General features: G+C 18.6%; 5 protein-coding genes across 5 annotated transcripts in view; 2 read left to right on the forward strand and 3 right to left on the reverse strand.

Annotated features, from left to right (window-relative positions):
- PADL01_1024000 (conserved Plasmodium protein, unknown function) overlaps positions 1 to 7,486 on the reverse strand; it is a gene marked incomplete at both ends in the record, with an annotated part of 19,310 nt that extends 11,824 nt beyond the window's left edge. The window contains 3 exons of the mRNA XM_028682309.1: positions 1 to 118; positions 695 to 6,770; positions 6,852 to 7,486. The exon at positions 1 to 118 is cut by the window's left edge and continues 2,588 nt beyond it. Of these exons, the coding sequence (XP_028538600.1) occupies positions 1 to 118; positions 695 to 6,770; positions 6,852 to 7,486 (6,829 nt within the window). The remainder of the gene's footprint in view (positions 119 to 694; positions 6,771 to 6,851) is intronic.
- Positions 7,487 to 8,698: 1,212 nt separating this feature from the next.
- Positions 8,699 to 8,902, forward strand: PADL01_1024100 (cytochrome c oxidase copper chaperone, putative; the record flags this gene model as incomplete). The annotated part of the gene is made up of 1 exon (XM_028682310.1): positions 8,699 to 8,902. The coding sequence occupies one exon, from the start codon at positions 8,699 to 8,701 to the stop codon at positions 8,900 to 8,902; it is 204 nt and encodes a 67-aa protein (XP_028538601.1).
- Positions 8,903 to 9,415: 513 nt separating this feature from the next.
- On the forward strand, positions 9,416 to 9,979 carry PADL01_1024200 (conserved Plasmodium protein, unknown function; the record flags this gene model as incomplete). Its single annotated transcript, XM_028682311.1, has 1 exon — positions 9,416 to 9,979. One exon carries the CDS (start codon positions 9,416 to 9,418, stop codon positions 9,977 to 9,979), a length of 564 nt encoding a protein of 187 aa, XP_028538602.1.
- A 490-nt stretch (positions 9,980 to 10,469) lies between these two features.
- PADL01_1024300 (conserved Plasmodium protein, unknown function) lies at positions 10,470 to 10,981 on the reverse strand (the record flags this gene model as incomplete). The annotated part of the gene is made up of 3 exons (XM_028682312.1): positions 10,470 to 10,497; positions 10,678 to 10,755; positions 10,884 to 10,981. The coding sequence occupies 3 exons, from the start codon at positions 10,979 to 10,981 to the stop codon at positions 10,470 to 10,472; spliced, it is 204 nt and encodes a 67-aa protein (XP_028538603.1).
- Positions 10,982 to 11,903: 922 nt separating this feature from the next.
- Positions 11,904 to 17,500, reverse strand: part of PADL01_1024400 (conserved Plasmodium protein, unknown function) — a gene marked incomplete at both ends in the record, with an annotated part of 5,805 nt that continues 208 nt past the window's right edge. Inside the window, 15 exons of the mRNA XM_028682313.1 lie at positions 11,904 to 11,939; positions 12,094 to 12,132; positions 12,261 to 12,368; positions 12,463 to 12,534; positions 12,699 to 12,737; positions 12,836 to 13,087; positions 13,216 to 13,281; positions 13,377 to 13,415; positions 13,559 to 13,906; positions 14,017 to 14,161; positions 14,262 to 14,356; positions 14,470 to 14,535; positions 14,623 to 14,718; positions 14,878 to 15,249; positions 15,438 to 17,500. The exon at positions 15,438 to 17,500 is cut by the window's right edge and continues 208 nt beyond it. Of these exons, the coding sequence (XP_028538604.1) occupies positions 11,904 to 11,939; positions 12,094 to 12,132; positions 12,261 to 12,368; positions 12,463 to 12,534; positions 12,699 to 12,737; positions 12,836 to 13,087; positions 13,216 to 13,281; positions 13,377 to 13,415; positions 13,559 to 13,906; positions 14,017 to 14,161; positions 14,262 to 14,356; positions 14,470 to 14,535; positions 14,623 to 14,718; positions 14,878 to 15,249; positions 15,438 to 17,500 (3,836 nt within the window). The remainder of the gene's footprint in view (positions 11,940 to 12,093; positions 12,133 to 12,260; positions 12,369 to 12,462; positions 12,535 to 12,698; positions 12,738 to 12,835; positions 13,088 to 13,215; positions 13,282 to 13,376; positions 13,416 to 13,558; positions 13,907 to 14,016; positions 14,162 to 14,261; positions 14,357 to 14,469; positions 14,536 to 14,622; positions 14,719 to 14,877; positions 15,250 to 15,437) is intronic.

Raw genomic sequence — 17,500 nt, forward strand, 5'->3', positions numbered from 1 at the left:
ATTTTATAATTTCCTTGCACACTTTGTATTCTTCTTCTTCTTCTTCTTTATTTTTTCGTATGCTCAATTTTATGATATGAATGATTTTTCTTTGATTCACATAACTCTTAAGTTCTCCCTAAAAAAAAAAAAAAATACACACATATATATATATATGTGTGTGTGTGTATATATATTAATTCTTTTTTATGATGTAAAAATGTTTTATTTAAAAGATACAAATAAATATTTCCATTTATTCATTTTTATCCTATTCTATCACTACTCATACTAACAGAAGGAACTCTATATATAAATTATTGAAGCAAATATAATTAATAGCTAGCTATTATACTATTTCATTATTTTTATGGATATTAAAATATATATATATATATATGAACAGGTCAGGTAATATTATATGATAAATAATAAAATGTATACATAAATATATATTAATTTAAATATATAGTCTAAATTTGTAAATATATTCACTCATATATCAAATGATTAAATTTTTTTTTTTTTTTTTTTTTTTTCCCTCCCCACTTTTTACGTACAACTTATTTAATGGAATAATATAAACTATTACATAGGTAGCTAAAATATTTTTTTTTTTTTTTTTTTTTTTTTTTTTTTTTTTTTTTTTTTTTGAATTTTTCAGGTAATTTAAGAAAAAAAAAAAAAAAAATACATATACATTATATATCATTACGTGTTTTTTTAGATACAGATATGTCTTGTACGTTGCTACAGATATAAGATCTGGGTTTCTATAACCGAAAGAAAAGTATAGAAGATAAAAAATAGACAAAGGGAATGGCTTCGAAGATTGAAATATGGTATATGAGAAATTAAAGTTTGAATGAATATTATTATTATATTTTTTTGAATAATAATGAGAAATAGGTGGAGAATATTGTTTACTTATAGATAGATATATAAGATTTCTTTTATTTAGATTTAATTCTTGATTATTAATAATAATTTGTTTTTTTTTATTTTGTAGATGATAATTAATTATGTTTAATTGTTTATTTAATAAAGATAAAATCTGTGGTTTATATTTATCTACTTGATAAAAAAATAAGGATATATTAGATGATACAGAACATGATAAAAAATTTAGGATATCATTTTTATTTAAATTAATATGATTAATTAGAAAATAATGAAAACCTAAAAGTATTGAAAAATTCTTTGTATAATTAATTGAATACGAATTATTTGAATATAAGGTAATAAAATGGTTTGATAAATATTTATATAATAAGAAAGAATAATTTTTTTCGTGATATATAATATCTAGAGTATAGTTATAATTATTTAATAATTCATATTTATATTTTATATTATGATGAAAAAATTGTATAATATAATCATTATTTTTAAAATAATGTTTACTTAATTCTAGATAATTAAAATGGCTTGATGAAATATTTGGGCAATTATCATTAAGGATGGATAACATTTTTTGTTTCATGTTCATAAAAAATAAAAGAATGAATATTAAATGTTTATTATAATAAAAAGAAGAATTATGAATATCATCATCATCACCATTATTATTATTATTATTATTGGTATTATTTATATTATTTATATTATTTATATTATTTATATTTATATTTATATTTGTATGGGTTAATTTTTTTGGTTCATTCATCGATATATTGTCTACACTCATATTATCATCCCCATTTGACAAATATAAATTTTTATTATATATTTTTTGTACTAGATGTATCACATTTTGAGATAAGATATAAATTATGTATTTATTTTTTTTAATATTTTTTATAAATATATCCATGATGTATGTAAAATATATATTTAATATAATGAATAATAGCTGCATATTTGTAATATTAATAAATATTAAATAAGTATCTTCTTTTAAAGGACAGAAAAATAAAGAGTCATCACAATTTTTGTTACCATCATGGTCATTATTATTATTATTATTATGATCACCATCATCATCATTTTTATTATTATTATTATTATTATTATCTTTATGTTTTATGTCCTTTTGGATGATTTCATTTTTTAAAAAAGTTTGTATATTTTTTTGAACCCAATTTTTAATTTGCATATTAATTTGATTTAATAAAAATTCCAACTTCTTATATTTTATTTCTTCCTTGAATATTATTCTTTGATTATCGTGGCTGAGAAGACCACAAATAATTTCATTTTGATAGATAAGTTTTTTAATACAAGGGAATATATGTTGTATATATTTATTTAATGATTTTATATCTTTTATATTTAAATATATATGTAGAAATTTTTCATCATTTAATAAAAAAAAAGAAAAAAATTCTTTTCTTTTATTTAATATATATGAATTTACAGTAGTAATAAGTTGTTGTATTTGTTTTAATAAGTTAGAAAAATAATGTATATCATAATTTTTTTCAACATGTTTATTTATTTGTGGATATATAAAAAATTCTTCACAATGATATTTATATGTATTAATTATTGAAGAGAAGAATTCTGAATCGTTTGTAGATTTTTTTATTTCATTATTTTTATATTTTTGTAATATATTTATATAATATGTTTGAATTTTTTTAATAATAACTAATATATTTTTAAAATTTAATAATTGTTTTGATAATTTATATATTTCTTTATATATATGTTTACTATATTTATCATTCTGTATAAAAAATAATTCATCTATAATTTTTTTAATATATGTGATGAGTTCATCTATATTATTTATAAAATATACTTTTTTGTTCATAAGACAAACATCTAATTTATATTTTTTTAAACAAGTTTTTATATGATCAAATCTATCGTTAATCTTTTTTTCTTTCTCAAATTCAAAACAGATCTTTTCAATACAATTTAGAAAACTATTAAATGGAAGTCCAAATAAATTCTCTAGTATTATCAATTCATAATTATAGGATAAAATTTTTTTTTCTTTTTTTTGAATGTCATTTATATTATCTTCTTTGTCACACTGGATCTTATCATATGTGATATCTGTCTTTTCATTGGAATTATGCTTTTCACGTATATCATATGATAATATATAGTTATCATTTGTATGTGGGTCATGATATTTGTGTGCATCATTATTTGTATGTGAATCATGATATTTGTGTGCATCATTATTTGTATGTGAGTCATGATATTTGTGTTCATCATTATTTGTATGTGAATCATGATATTTGTGTGCATCATTATTTGTATGTGAATCATGATATTTGTGTGCGTCTTTATTTTTATATGTGTCTTTATTTTCTTTTTCTTTTGAACCCCTTATTCTATACATATCATTTATATTATCTACAACAGGGTTATCACCAGCATACGCTTCATTCAACAGATCTATAGCTCTACTGAAATATTTTTTATTTGTATATATTGGTTGTAGATATTTCAGAAGTTTTATTACATGCTCATATGTCACATTGAACTTTTTACACTTATCATATATTTCATTGTTTACAAAATTTTTATTTATTTTCTTAAAAAAGATATTGATATTATTTATATCATTAGATAATTGAGATATATTTAAATAAAAAATTTGTTGGTGTCTATATTTCTCATTGAGATTTATATATTGAAAGAAAGTATAAATGGTAAGACTATTATTAATATACATATTACACAATAAAGAAAAATTCACGAATTCATTTTTTTTTATTTTTAAAACATTTTGATAATGAATATATTTATCTACATCTTTTTTTATCTCTAGTATTTTTAATCTCAGAAATTCTAGTACATGGAATGTATAAAATTTTTTTCTCTTTTTCTCTTCTTCATGTATCACAATAGTATTATTATTAAAATTAATTGAAAACATATCTTTCAACAAACAAGTGGGATTATCACAAGTGGGATTATCACAAGTGGGATTATCACAAGTGGGATTATCATAAATGGAATTATCATAAATGGAATTATGATCATTATTATTATCTTCCATATTATTATCTTTCATATTATTTTCTTTCATATTATTTTCTTTCTTATTATTTTCTTCCATATTATTTTCTTTCATATTATTTTCTTTCTTATTATTTTCTTCCATATTATTACCACCTTTATATGATGCATGATAAAGGTTATCTTGATCTTTATTTACATATTCCTTTGTATGGTCATCAACATTTTTATAAAAAACTTCATTTATGTCATTAATAGGATATACACAATTCAAATGTGTTACTATATCACTCAAGTCATAATTAATTTCTTGATCCATAAAATTAGTATTCATTATATTTAAATAATTTTGTATATTTTTTTCTACATTATTAATTTGAGAATTGAGTTCTTTAAATATAAAACTATATTGTATATCATAATTTACTTCAGTGTTTAATATACTTTTAATAAAGTTCATTTTTTGATTCATATGAAATATTTTTGTAGTTTGATTCCCACATATACTTATATAATATTTTTTAAATAATAAGAATAAAGAAGATATAGATTCAATTTCTTCTTCTATAGATACTAAATTATTAAGAAATGTATTAACAAATTCTATATATGATACAAGTTCATTTATATTTGTAGGTGTTTTATTTATAATATTTAAAGAAGTATCTAATTTTTTTGTTAAATTCTCTATAGTTTTATTATTTAATGTAGGTAAATAATTTATTAAGAGAGTCCATTTTTTATTTATATTTTTTAATATATATTCAATTAATATTGTACTATCAACTTTAAATATATGAATATTTAATTGTTTACTCATTCGTTTTATTTTATTTTCTAATTCTTTTAATGATAAAAATAAATTAGAAATAAATTCAACATCCATTATATCAATTTCTTCAATATTTAATTCATCATACTTATTATAAGTATCTATTATTATATAAAATTCTTGACATACATCTACCATATAATCATAAAGAAGTTCTATCTTTTCTTTTAATTCAATATCTAAATGATGTATCGTCTCATCATTAATAATAAAATCTTCAAATTTGTTATTATAAGTATTGTAACCATCAACATGGTTATCTTTAAAACCATCCATATTTTTATCACCATAATTATTATTATTATTATTATTTATATCATTTTTTTTAGTTATATATTCATTATTATATTTATGAAATATAATCTTGTCAATAAAAATTTCGTTTCTAAAAAATTCTTTTATTTTATAACTTGTTATAAACTCTTCTCTCTTACATATATTCTCTATACTTTTATTTATATATTTAGTCATAGTATTTATAAGTAGTTCATATTCTGGATTTATATGTAAATGATTATTTTTAATGCTAATAGTGATATTGAAAAGACACACATTATTATTTGACATATTTTCATTCCCCCCCTCATTATTATCACTGTTATTTTTTTTATTATCATCATTATTATTATTATCAATGTTATCAATATTTTCAATATTTTCATTATTTTCATTCCTTTTTTTAATCATACCATTGGTCACCTTCTCTGTAACGCAGATGTTCTTATCACTCCTCTTAACAACATATTTAGATGTATAATTGTTTACTTTCTCTTCACTATTATAATCACCCTTCCTATTTGTTTTAATAGATGAAAAAAAATTTTTTTTTCCTTGTTTTTGCTTCTCCATTTCAATATTTCTCTTGTTCTTTATGCTTACATAAGGAAGAGTTGCATGTGGCTGATTTTTTGTTAGATCCATATTATTTGTTTGATAACATATATTTTCATAATTTTGATTATCATCCTTATTGTATTCTTTTTTCTTACCATAATATTTTTCTTTATCCACAAAAATATTAGCGTTGTGATTAGAATAGTGAAGATGGTTCATGTCTTTTCTATGTTCATGATTAGATTCAAAATAAGGATCTAATAAATCTAGAAAATATGTATATGTATTTATTATAATATTTCGTAGGACATTATCACACATATATTGACACACTTGAATAAATTTTTTTAAATATATGCTATAACAATTACTAAGAGCTATCTTATTATAATATATGTTTATTTCTTTATCATCTTTATTTTGATTATATTTTTTTTGTTTATATATTTTATTATGAATATCAAATTTGTTTTTTTCCTTTTCTTTTTCTTTTTCAAATTGTTTTATATCTGTACTTATGATGTTTTTTCCATATACATTGTGATCTTTTTTTTTTTTTTTAGTAGATAATAGAATCTTTGTATCACCAAGAATTTGTTCATTTGCCATATCAATAGTATTGATATTATCATTTTTTGATATATTAATAATTTCTTCTTTTTTTTCGATTTGTTTCTTATTTATGTTAATGTCATTTTTTATTAAAAAATTATTTAAGGCAGTCATACAATAAATATAAATAATGTTAATTATATATTTAATTTTGTTATTAAGAAAACTATCAAATTTAAACATATATTCATCTTGTAATTCAATATATTGATCTATAGTCATATTATTTATATTTATATCTATTAACTTTGTTTTGTTTATATGTTTTAATACTTTTTCTATTTTTATAAATCCTTTAAAAAATGCTTCATTCAAAAATAATAAATTCTCTTTTATATAATATTTTTTATTTTTAAATTTTGTACACTTAATCATATTTTTCAAAAAAAAAAAATATTTATATAATTTATATTTACGTATAAAATTTAAATCTAAAGCGCTCCTTAATAAATTCATATGACACTTCCATTCATTCAGTTCATAAAATGTAGTTTCATTCTTTTCGTTTATCATGACACCATTAAGAGAAATAGACAGCACGTCTACTTTCTTTTTATTTTCATACGACGCTAGTTCGTAAGTAAAATTCGGAAAACTAAAAAAAAAATAAACATAAAAAAAAAAATATATATATATATATATTATATATATATTATATATATTATATATAATTTACCTCTTGACATATATAAATTCATTATTCTTCAAATTATTTTTCACAAATTCAATCAATTCATTGTGATTTCTCCATTTATTTATTATGCTAAAACTGACTTCTATGATATCCATATTTTTTTTTTTCTCATCCATATTACTTTCTTCACATTCTTCATTCTTAATAATATTACTATTACTATTATTATATATTTTTTTTTTCTCTTTTATATGAATTTCTTTGTTTTGGCTAGCTACATTTTTATTACCATAAAGTGTTATCTTTTCACCACTTTTTTTTTTTTCATCACTTTTTTTTTTTATTCCATCACTTTTTTTTTTTTCATCATTCATTACTTTCATATTTGTTATAATCTTTTCCTTATCATTTACACTTTCTTTTAATATATCATCAATTTCTAACAATACATTTAATTCTTTTTTTTCCATCTGACTTTTCTTTCTTTTATCATAATACAACATATCCTCCTTTACAACATCTTCTATCAAATCGTCTACATTTTTTTTTTTTCTTTTTTGTGTGTTTATTTCACAAATATTTTTCTCCTTCCTCTTTTTCTTTTCATTGAAATCATATGGATTCATCAAATTTTCGAAGTTAATCACAAGATTCTTTTTTAATGAACTGTAGTTCATTTTAACTTTTTTAAAAAAAAAAAAAACATAAATATAGCTCTTAAAAAAGAAACAGCAAAAAATTTTGAACGGATTAAAAATGTCTACAGTTGAGGACGCATAAAAATATATAAATAAATATATTATATATATTATATATATATTTATATTTATGCATCCTATATATCTTTAGAAAATACCAAATGAAAAACACATACAAAATGTATGTCGTAAGATAATTTATTGAATTATGAATGAAAGGAAAAAAAAAAAAAAATAATAAAATAAAATAAAACCAGTGAAAAAAAGGAATTAAATGGAACATATATATTTTTTTTTCTTTTCTTTTTTTAGACAAGGATTGAAAAAGAAAATTAAACGAACACATATATGATATAAATATATATATATATATATATATATATATATATATATATAATATTGTACACATCGCAATATTAAATATATATATTATATCTACAAATAATATTATAAGTTATATTCATATATGTTTATTATCTCTTATATATATATATATATATATATATATATATATATATTGAATTTTACACATTTTTCTATATTATATACCAAAAAAAAAAGAAATTAAAAAAAAAGCCATAATGATAATATATGTTAAAAATTGTGATTCCATATCATATCATATAAATTTTTATGTAAATTTATAATTTTGAATATATATATATATATATATATAGATATATAGATTTACCAATTCATATATTATTGAAACCTTTTTATTAAAATAAAAAAAATATATATATATATTTAAACATATAAAATATATTTTTATATATTTTAGCAATTTTTATAGGACATGGATTAATATGTCAAAAAATACTACACATTATATATACAGTATATACATATATATATATATATATATATATATATATATATATATATATATATATTTATTTATTTATATTTATATTTATATTTATATATATACAATTCATCTCAGTGTAGTGTGCCTTAATTTATATATTTCAAAAAAAAAAAAAAAAAATATCATATATTTTTATCAAAAAAAAGGTCGAATATTATTTTTGTGGGAGGAAATAAAATATAAAAAAAAAAAAATTATAATATGAAAATTTTAACAGATTTTATATTTAAATATCTTAATATACAAACATTTTATTAAAAAGGCAAAAAAAAAAAAAAAAAAAATTAAAAAGATATAGTAATATCATACACAAATTTAAAAAAATGGGTATGAGCTTGAACAAACCAATAAATAACACGAATGAAGCAAATAAAGGAGAAGTTAAAAAAAAAAAAATTTGTTGTGTTTGTTTAGAAACCAAAAAGTTGAGAGATGAATGTATTATTAAATTGGGTGAAGATCAGTGTAAGAAATTTATCGATGATCATAATAAATGTTTAAGGAGTGAAGGTTTTGATATTAAATAGATATGTTATATGTATAAAGATAAATAAATAAATATATATATATATATATATATATTTCTAAATTCTTTTCATTTATTGACAAATCTAAAAATGAATGTTATATGTGTGTACATATAAGTAAACCTTTCATTTAAACATAAAATAGTATCAAGATTTCACCATACATATATATATATATATATATATATATATATATATATATATATGTTTATTTATTTATATATGTTTATTTTTTTTTTACTTCATAAAAAGTTATGACTTGTTCATAATTTTTTACACATTATTCATAATATTAAATAATTAGCTATTTGTACATATATATACATATTTAAAATATATAAAATAAATAAGTATAATATTAATTAATATATTTACGTCTCAATTTTATATTTTTGTTACTTTTGTCCTAAATTGGGACAGTCACAAAAATACTTTTTTTTTTCTACATATATATATATATATATATATACATACATATATATATATTTATATATTTAACAGTGAGATATCACCATGGTACTTTTTCAAAATAGAAAAATATTTGGAAGTTTTAAATATACTCATTTAATAAAAAATTATTGCACACCCTTTCCAATATATAACATAAATTATAAATTGAACAAGGTTATTAACCAGTTCCATACGAACAGTAAAATAAATATATGTCAATATAAAAATAATAGTAATCATTGGATATTTTTAAAATGCAATAATCTTTTTAAAAGATTTTATAATCCTAGAGCGAATATTAATTGGACACTTATTCGTTTTAGACATAGAGTATCGCAATTAAGAAAAAAAAAATTAAAATATAAAAATCATTCTAAAGTTGCTTTGCGTTTTCGTTTAACAAAGTTTGGATGGGAAAGATTGCAATCTGGAAGAAATGCTAGTAAGAAAAATTTATCAACCAAAAAATATTATGAAAAAATGAAAATAAAGTATGTTTCAAGAGATGATGTTAAAAAATTCAAATTTCAAATGCCCAGTTATGTATTACGAATAAGAGATTCACCGGTTGACTATAATCCTAATATAATGAGGGCTCGGAAATTTTTACCTACACATTTTGGTTAATTTATTATTATTATTATTATTATTTTATTTTTTTTTTTTTTTATTCTTAATTCATATATGATATAATATATAAATATTAAAAAATAATTTTTAATGTTATATATGTAAACATAAATATTTGTACACGTATATATTTTATTAATTTATTCGTTGATTCACTTGTTTGTTTAAATATATATATATATATATATATATATATATTTTATTTTATTTTATTTTCCCTTTTTGAATATAATTAAAAAGGAACATCATTTTTATACTTGTATTTTCAAACATTTATTGTAATAATAATTTGTAAAAAGGATACAGTTATAACAAAAATAGAAAAATAATTACATAGGTATGAAATAAACAAAAAAAAAAAAAATAATGTAAAATAAAAAATAAATAATTAAATATACATACATACATATATGTATGTATGTATATATATATGATCCTTTTAGTTTTCTTCTCAAATACTTATAATTCTATAACAGTTTACCTTTTCTTAATTATCCTCTTTATCAACACCTAGCCTACATTATGAAATTTCAATTATGTTCAATGTTCATAATATATATATATATATAAAGGCATATATGACAAATAACATATCTTAATTATATAATGTAAAATATTATAAATTTATATATACACACATATTTATATGCTATACAAATTAATATACATATGTCTTTTTATTTTTTCCATTTAACCTTTTTAAGTTAACTTTTTCTAACCACCAAGACCACATGGTTAAATTTGGATTCCTATATTCTGGTATGTTATATTGACTAAAAATTCAAACAAAAATTAAAATATCAAAATATTAAAATATTGAAAATAGGAAAAATATTATGAACACGTTCAGGTAATTTTCGATCTTTTTTTTTTTTTTTTTTTTTTTTTTTTAAATATATACTATCTGGCTAGCTGGTCTAAAAGAACGAAAAATCCAACAGTTCCAAAAATACTTTTTGCAAACCAATTTTTTTTAAAAATTAAATTATATTTTGTCATTATTAGAAAATGTAAAGAATTCAAATGTGCAATATTATAATATATAGTTAAAAAAACGAAAAAGAAAATATATATTTATACATTTATTATTTTTAATGATAATATTTATTATATTCTTTAAAAATAAAAAAAAAAATTATACCATATAAAATATTAACTTAAAAGGGTAATACATGTATTATATGTATATATATATATATATATATATATTTATATTTATATAACTTTTATTTTGTGCTATATTTATAAATATTTATTAAATAAAAGAAAAAATATAATTCTTTATATTTTTGTTCCATATTTAAAAAGAAATGAATTTATTATTTATTTATTTAATTTTTTTTTTTTTAATACTACCAGTCTTTCGACATATATTTTCATAGTGTCATTTTTTTTATTATTCTTTTTAAATATATTAAAAAAAAACGTACGTATTTTTTTATGTTATTATATATATGCGTAGATATTTTAAAATATATAAAAATATATATTCATATTATTTATTATATCAAAATATGGGTAGGTAGGAAATAAAAATAAAATCACAAAATACATAAACACATAACATAAAATAGGTGCACAAAAAATGTAATTAAAACAAAAGTTAAAAAAAAAAAAAAAAAAAAAAAAAAAATTAATGAATCAATGAATGAACTTCATTGTAAGATTATCATATTTTTTTTTTATAAATATGAAAAATTATTTTAATTTTTTTTTTTTAATTGTTAAATATTCCATATGGTTTATAGAAGATATACAAAAAAATAAAAACAAATAATAACAATATAATAATATATATTATATAATATTTATTAGTCTGAGTACAAAGAGACATAAAAATTTTTATTTTATTTCTTCTTTCACAAAATAAATGTTTGGAATTTTATTTAAAATTCTTAATCCTTTTGAAAGGGAAATCGATTTATTGTGCCACCGTACTTTTTAAATCATCTATACACTACAATATAAAAAGGGAAGAAAAAATAAAAAGAATATATATATATATATCATCTATATATATATGTATGTATGTATTTATTAATTTTTTATTTTGATATAAAAACAGATGTATACATATATCTTTATTTTATTTTATTTTATTTTATTTTTACATTTCCAAATATTTTGATATCATTCGCTTGGGATTCAATCTAATAAAGAAAAAAAAAAAAAAAAATATACAATAAACATAAAATGTGGAATATAAAAAGAATACACATATATAATTGTTTTCAAGTATATTATAGTAAATTATTTATTTATTCTTTTTTCTTTTTACAAGTGCTAAAATATTTTTTTCTGTGTCATCCTCAGTGTTTTTAATGGTGTTTTTTATAGCCTTTAAATTATTATAAATTTTTTTCAAATTATAATTATTCTCCCATTGCTGTAAAAAATAAAATAATAAAATAATAAAATAAATATAAATAAATATATATATATATATATATATTTATTTATTTATTTATTTAATTCCTTACATCTTTCCCAAATAAATTTATGTGTTCTTTCGTATTTTCAACCAAGTTTTCGTTGTCTTTTCCTTTTAAAAGCTAAAAAATAAAAAAATAAAAAAATATAAATAAATAAATAAATATATATATATATATATATATATATCATTTAAGTGATAAAAAAGTTTGAACACAACATCATATGATTATTTATCATTGTTAAAAAAGTTATAAATGTTGATTTTATCCTTTTTAAAAATTACAGCTAGTAGTTCAATCATTTTATTCTTGCTCTTTTCAACCTATAAATGAAACACATACATATATAATATATATATATATATATATTATATTGTCATTTATTTATTAGAGTTCCACAATATATATAATATATGATTACTTCATCATCATTATTCCAGTCCTCTTTTTTATTAGATGACATATTATCCGTTTCTTCACAAGAAGACGATATTTCAGAAGAACAAGAAGAGGCATTCTTTGAATGGACACTTTCTTGTTTCTTAATTAATTTATTATTTACATTTTCTTTTTTTGTTTTGGTTTCATATGTACTTGAAATTTCTTTTCTTATATGAGGAGAGGTGTTTTTATCTTTTAAATTATTCTTTATTTTGTATTCCATAAGGTCATTCTACAAAAAAAAAAAAAAATAATAAATAAAATAAAATAAAACACATATATAAATAAATATACAAATAATACAAAAAAAAAAAAAAAAATGTATATGAATACTTTATTTTTTTTATTTTTTTGATATACATTTTTCTTAGTGTTTTTTGTTTTTTCGTCATCTTCTTCATTTTCACTCATACTGCAATATATATGCTGATATAAAAAGGAAGGAAAATAAAAATAAAAATATTATATATATATATATATATATATTTAAATTATTTATTTATATATTTTTATTTTCTTACGTCATTTAGAGATTTGAGTTGCTCTTCAATTATTTTTATCTATAAAAAATAAATAAATAAATAAATAAATAAATAAGGAATATATAGATTTATATTCATAGTTCTTTATATTAGTGTCATATTTTACTTTTCTTTATTTTAATTTTAAGTTTTATTATTTTTTTTTTTGGGGGTGGGTTTACCTTTTCGTGTAATTTCTCGTGAAATATTTTATCATCTTTTGTATCTTCAGCTACTAAAATATTATTCTCTTCAACGGTTATATTCATCTTATGGTTTTTTTCTTCATATGATTCCTTTTCTTTTTTATCATTTTCAACTATATCATCTTTTTCAACTCTTTCAATTTTGGTATTTGTATCATCAGCTGTACTCTTTTTATTTTGAGATTCATATAAATTTTTAGAAGATACATTTTTTTTTTGATGTATATTTATATTTGTGTCTTGATTATCATAAGTTTTATTAATTTGCAATTCTTCGGAAGAGAGATTAAAGGATTCGTGTGAGTATGCATTCTTATCATCCTCCTGAACGAGCACACAAATATATAATAACACATGCAAATATATGTACATATATATATATATATATATATATATATATATATATTTATTTATTTATAATATTTTCAACTTACATTATTAAAATGAACATATAGATTATTCAAATTTAGCGACAAGTTTTTTTTTCTCAAATTTTTCAGTAGAATAAAATGTTTGTGCAATACCTCTTCTAATTGTTTAATGTCATTTTCTAGAATGGATCTTGAAGGTTTACACAAACTAAAAAAATAAATAAATAAATAAATATATATATATATATATATATATTTGATAAAAAGAAATATTTATTTTTAAAACATCTATAATAAAAAAATCTAACCATTCAGGGTTTACTCTATCTGTATCAAAAACCTGCGCTCTTATACTTTTCATATTCTTTCGTAGGTTATTAATTTTTATCACCGTTTGACTTATCTATATAAATAGAAAGGAATATAAACAGATTGTTTTATAATATGTAAATAAATAAATAAATAAATATATATATATATATATATATATATATATATATATATTTTGTAAGTTACCTCTTGAAAGTTTTTCTTAATTATATCTTCCAAATCAACAACATATTTCAATTTCTCCTTTTTTGTCTAAAAAAAATAAAACATATATATTATATATATATATATATATATATATATATATATATATATTTATTTATTTATTTATTTTCTTACGTATTCGTTTTCCATAATGATATATTTCATTTTTTCCAAAAATTGCTGGACCAAGTTTTTCATATTAAAATAAAAGACGTTAATATTTTCATGTCCCTTCAAAAAAAAAAAACATAATATAAAATATAAAATATATATATTTATGTATATGTCATTATTTGGTTGTTGTAAGGTTTCATGTTGGATAAGATATATATCATATGCTCATATATATATATATATATATATATATTTTAATATTTTTTTATTTGTTACCTCTATAATTACATTCTTTGTTTGCATAAATATACTATCTATCATATCAGATGAAACCTCTGTTTTGTTTAATGTAAATAATATTTGATTATTTATATCTTTGTTCTTCTTTAATAATTTTATCTCATTTCTATATTTTTCATTCTCTTCATTTAAATGTACTATATGCTTAGCTAAATTCTTTTTTATACTATTTATATCATCGCTAGCTAAAATGGTCTTTCCTAAGGCTTCCAATTGTTTTCTTAATTTCTCATTTTCTTCTTCTAATTTTAAATTCACTTCTTCATAATCAATGCTAGAACTAGGAAGTATATTGTACTTGCTATAATTTTCCTTTACAAGTAGTTCTCTCAATCGTCCACATTCGTTCTAAAAATGAATAAATAAATAAATAAATAAATAAATATATATATATATATATATGTTCAATTATCCTTTTGTGAGCTAGCCAAAATAAATAGCTGTTTTGTTCAGGTAAAAAAAAAAAAAAAAAAAAAAAAAAAAAAGCTAACAACGATATAATAAAACACATTCACATTTATATTATTTTTTATTACCTTATACATTTTACACAATTCGTTTACTTCGTTTTTCTCTTTTGTTATATTTTCCATTTTAGTTTGCATATTTTTTATTTTTTCATTTAATAAATGAATTTGAGTATTCCAGAAGGAGTTGTCTTTTGAAGATTTGCTAGATATTTCGGTGGGAGTTTGTGTAGATGACTCGTTCATGTAATTTTTGGAAACATTGAAATGTTCTACTTTTTTTATTTGATCATTTATATTAGAATTTTGATAAGGATACAAATGAACATAATTTGAGCTGACAAGTGGGTATGACAAAGTAGTAGTAATATTGTGCATATTATTATAAGGGTCATTTTGTATTATATTATTTTGATTATGTAAATTATAAGAAATATCATGAGTGTAAATTGGTTCAGGAATATTTTGAGTGGTATATAATTGAGGGGGTAAAGATTTTTGCCTGTTCAAATTCATATCTTTGAGAGGAGAACATGTAAAGAAGGATTTTTTTTTTTTTTTTTGATATGTATTAGGTGTTAACGAGCGTGTTCTTACAAATACATTATTACTGGTAGGTGTAAAGAAACTAAATTTATTTATATTATTATTATTATTATTATTATTAATATTAATATCATTTTGATAATTATTTGTTCTGTCATTTTTATATATTAATATTTCCGTTTTGTTATTCTTTACATTACTCTCTTTATTTATTACATTTTTTTGACTAGATTTACAGAAGAAGCTTTTTTGTGTTTTTTGTTTATTATTTTGTGTGTTGGCACATGGGTTTAAAATATTGTTCAAGTTGTTTATATTGAAATTAAAGCATCCATCATTAACGCTACTACTACTATTAATATGATTACTATTAATGTTATTACTATTAATATTATTACTATTAATATTATTATTATTTATATGTTTACCTTCAGTATTTATATTAATATTCATTTGTTGATTATCATGTTGACCATAATAATATACCACATCATTATCTGGAACTATATTATTTGGAGATGCATTCATATATAGATATTTTTCTTCTTGTGGTGATATAAACATAACTTGTTCGTTAGGTATATAAATAGAATGTTTTTTTATGTCATATTCATTTGTATTATAAATTCCTTGGATATATTCATTATTTATATAATTATTATAATTTAATATATCTGAATTTGTTGTATATTGATTTAACGTGTTATTATAAGAATGTGCTTGATGATCATTTAAATTATTTTCATATATAATATTTTTTTCATATGGTAAATTATTTTCTTGGCCATAATACTTAACATTAGTATCAACACAACAAACACTTTTATTTTGTTTATGTTCATTGGATAATGGGATATATCCTTTTGTTTCATAAACATCAAACTCTTTATATTGTTTCTTTTGTTTATTATGTTTATCATGTTTATTATGTTTTTTTATAATTTCATCATCAAACTGATTATAATAATGTATTTCTTGATCTTCATATATTTGTTCATTATCATCACCATTTGTATTATCATCACCATTTGTTTTATCATCACCATTTGTATTATCTTCATCATTTTTATGTATTTCTTCCTTTTCATTTTTTTTTTTATTTTTTTTCTTTAAAGTGGATACTTTATTTGTCCTTTTTTTAATATGATTTTTATGTTTTATCAAAATAACATCCTCATCAGTATACTCAGAAATTAGTTGTGGATTAATACTTTTGACAATGGATGTGGTTAATTTTTTCAGTAGATGATTTTTAGGTAGATCGATAAGGATTTGTTCATTCGATTCATGCTTAAGATTTGTATTATTATTAATAATATCTTTATTATTTAAATGATGAATATTTTTTTTTTTTTTTTTGAGATTATTGTCTTTTATAATATTGTAATATTCATTTTTCATTACTTCTTCATCCATAGTGTGTTCATAATTTTTATAATTTTCTTCATCCATAATATCATAAGTTGGAGTCTCATCTATATAATTGTGTTGTTCAAATAAAAGATTGGTTTTTTTTTCTTCATATATACTATTATTATTTATCATTTGATTATGTGGTGAAAAGGAATTATAGTATAAGTTTTTTA

Source organism: Plasmodium sp. gorilla clade G2, assembly GCF_900097015.1.
Source record: "Plasmodium sp. gorilla clade G2 genome assembly, chromosome: 10".
In the NCBI taxonomy this organism is placed as follows: Eukaryota; Apicomplexa; class Aconoidasida; order Haemosporida; family Plasmodiidae; genus Plasmodium; species Plasmodium adleri (nom. inval.).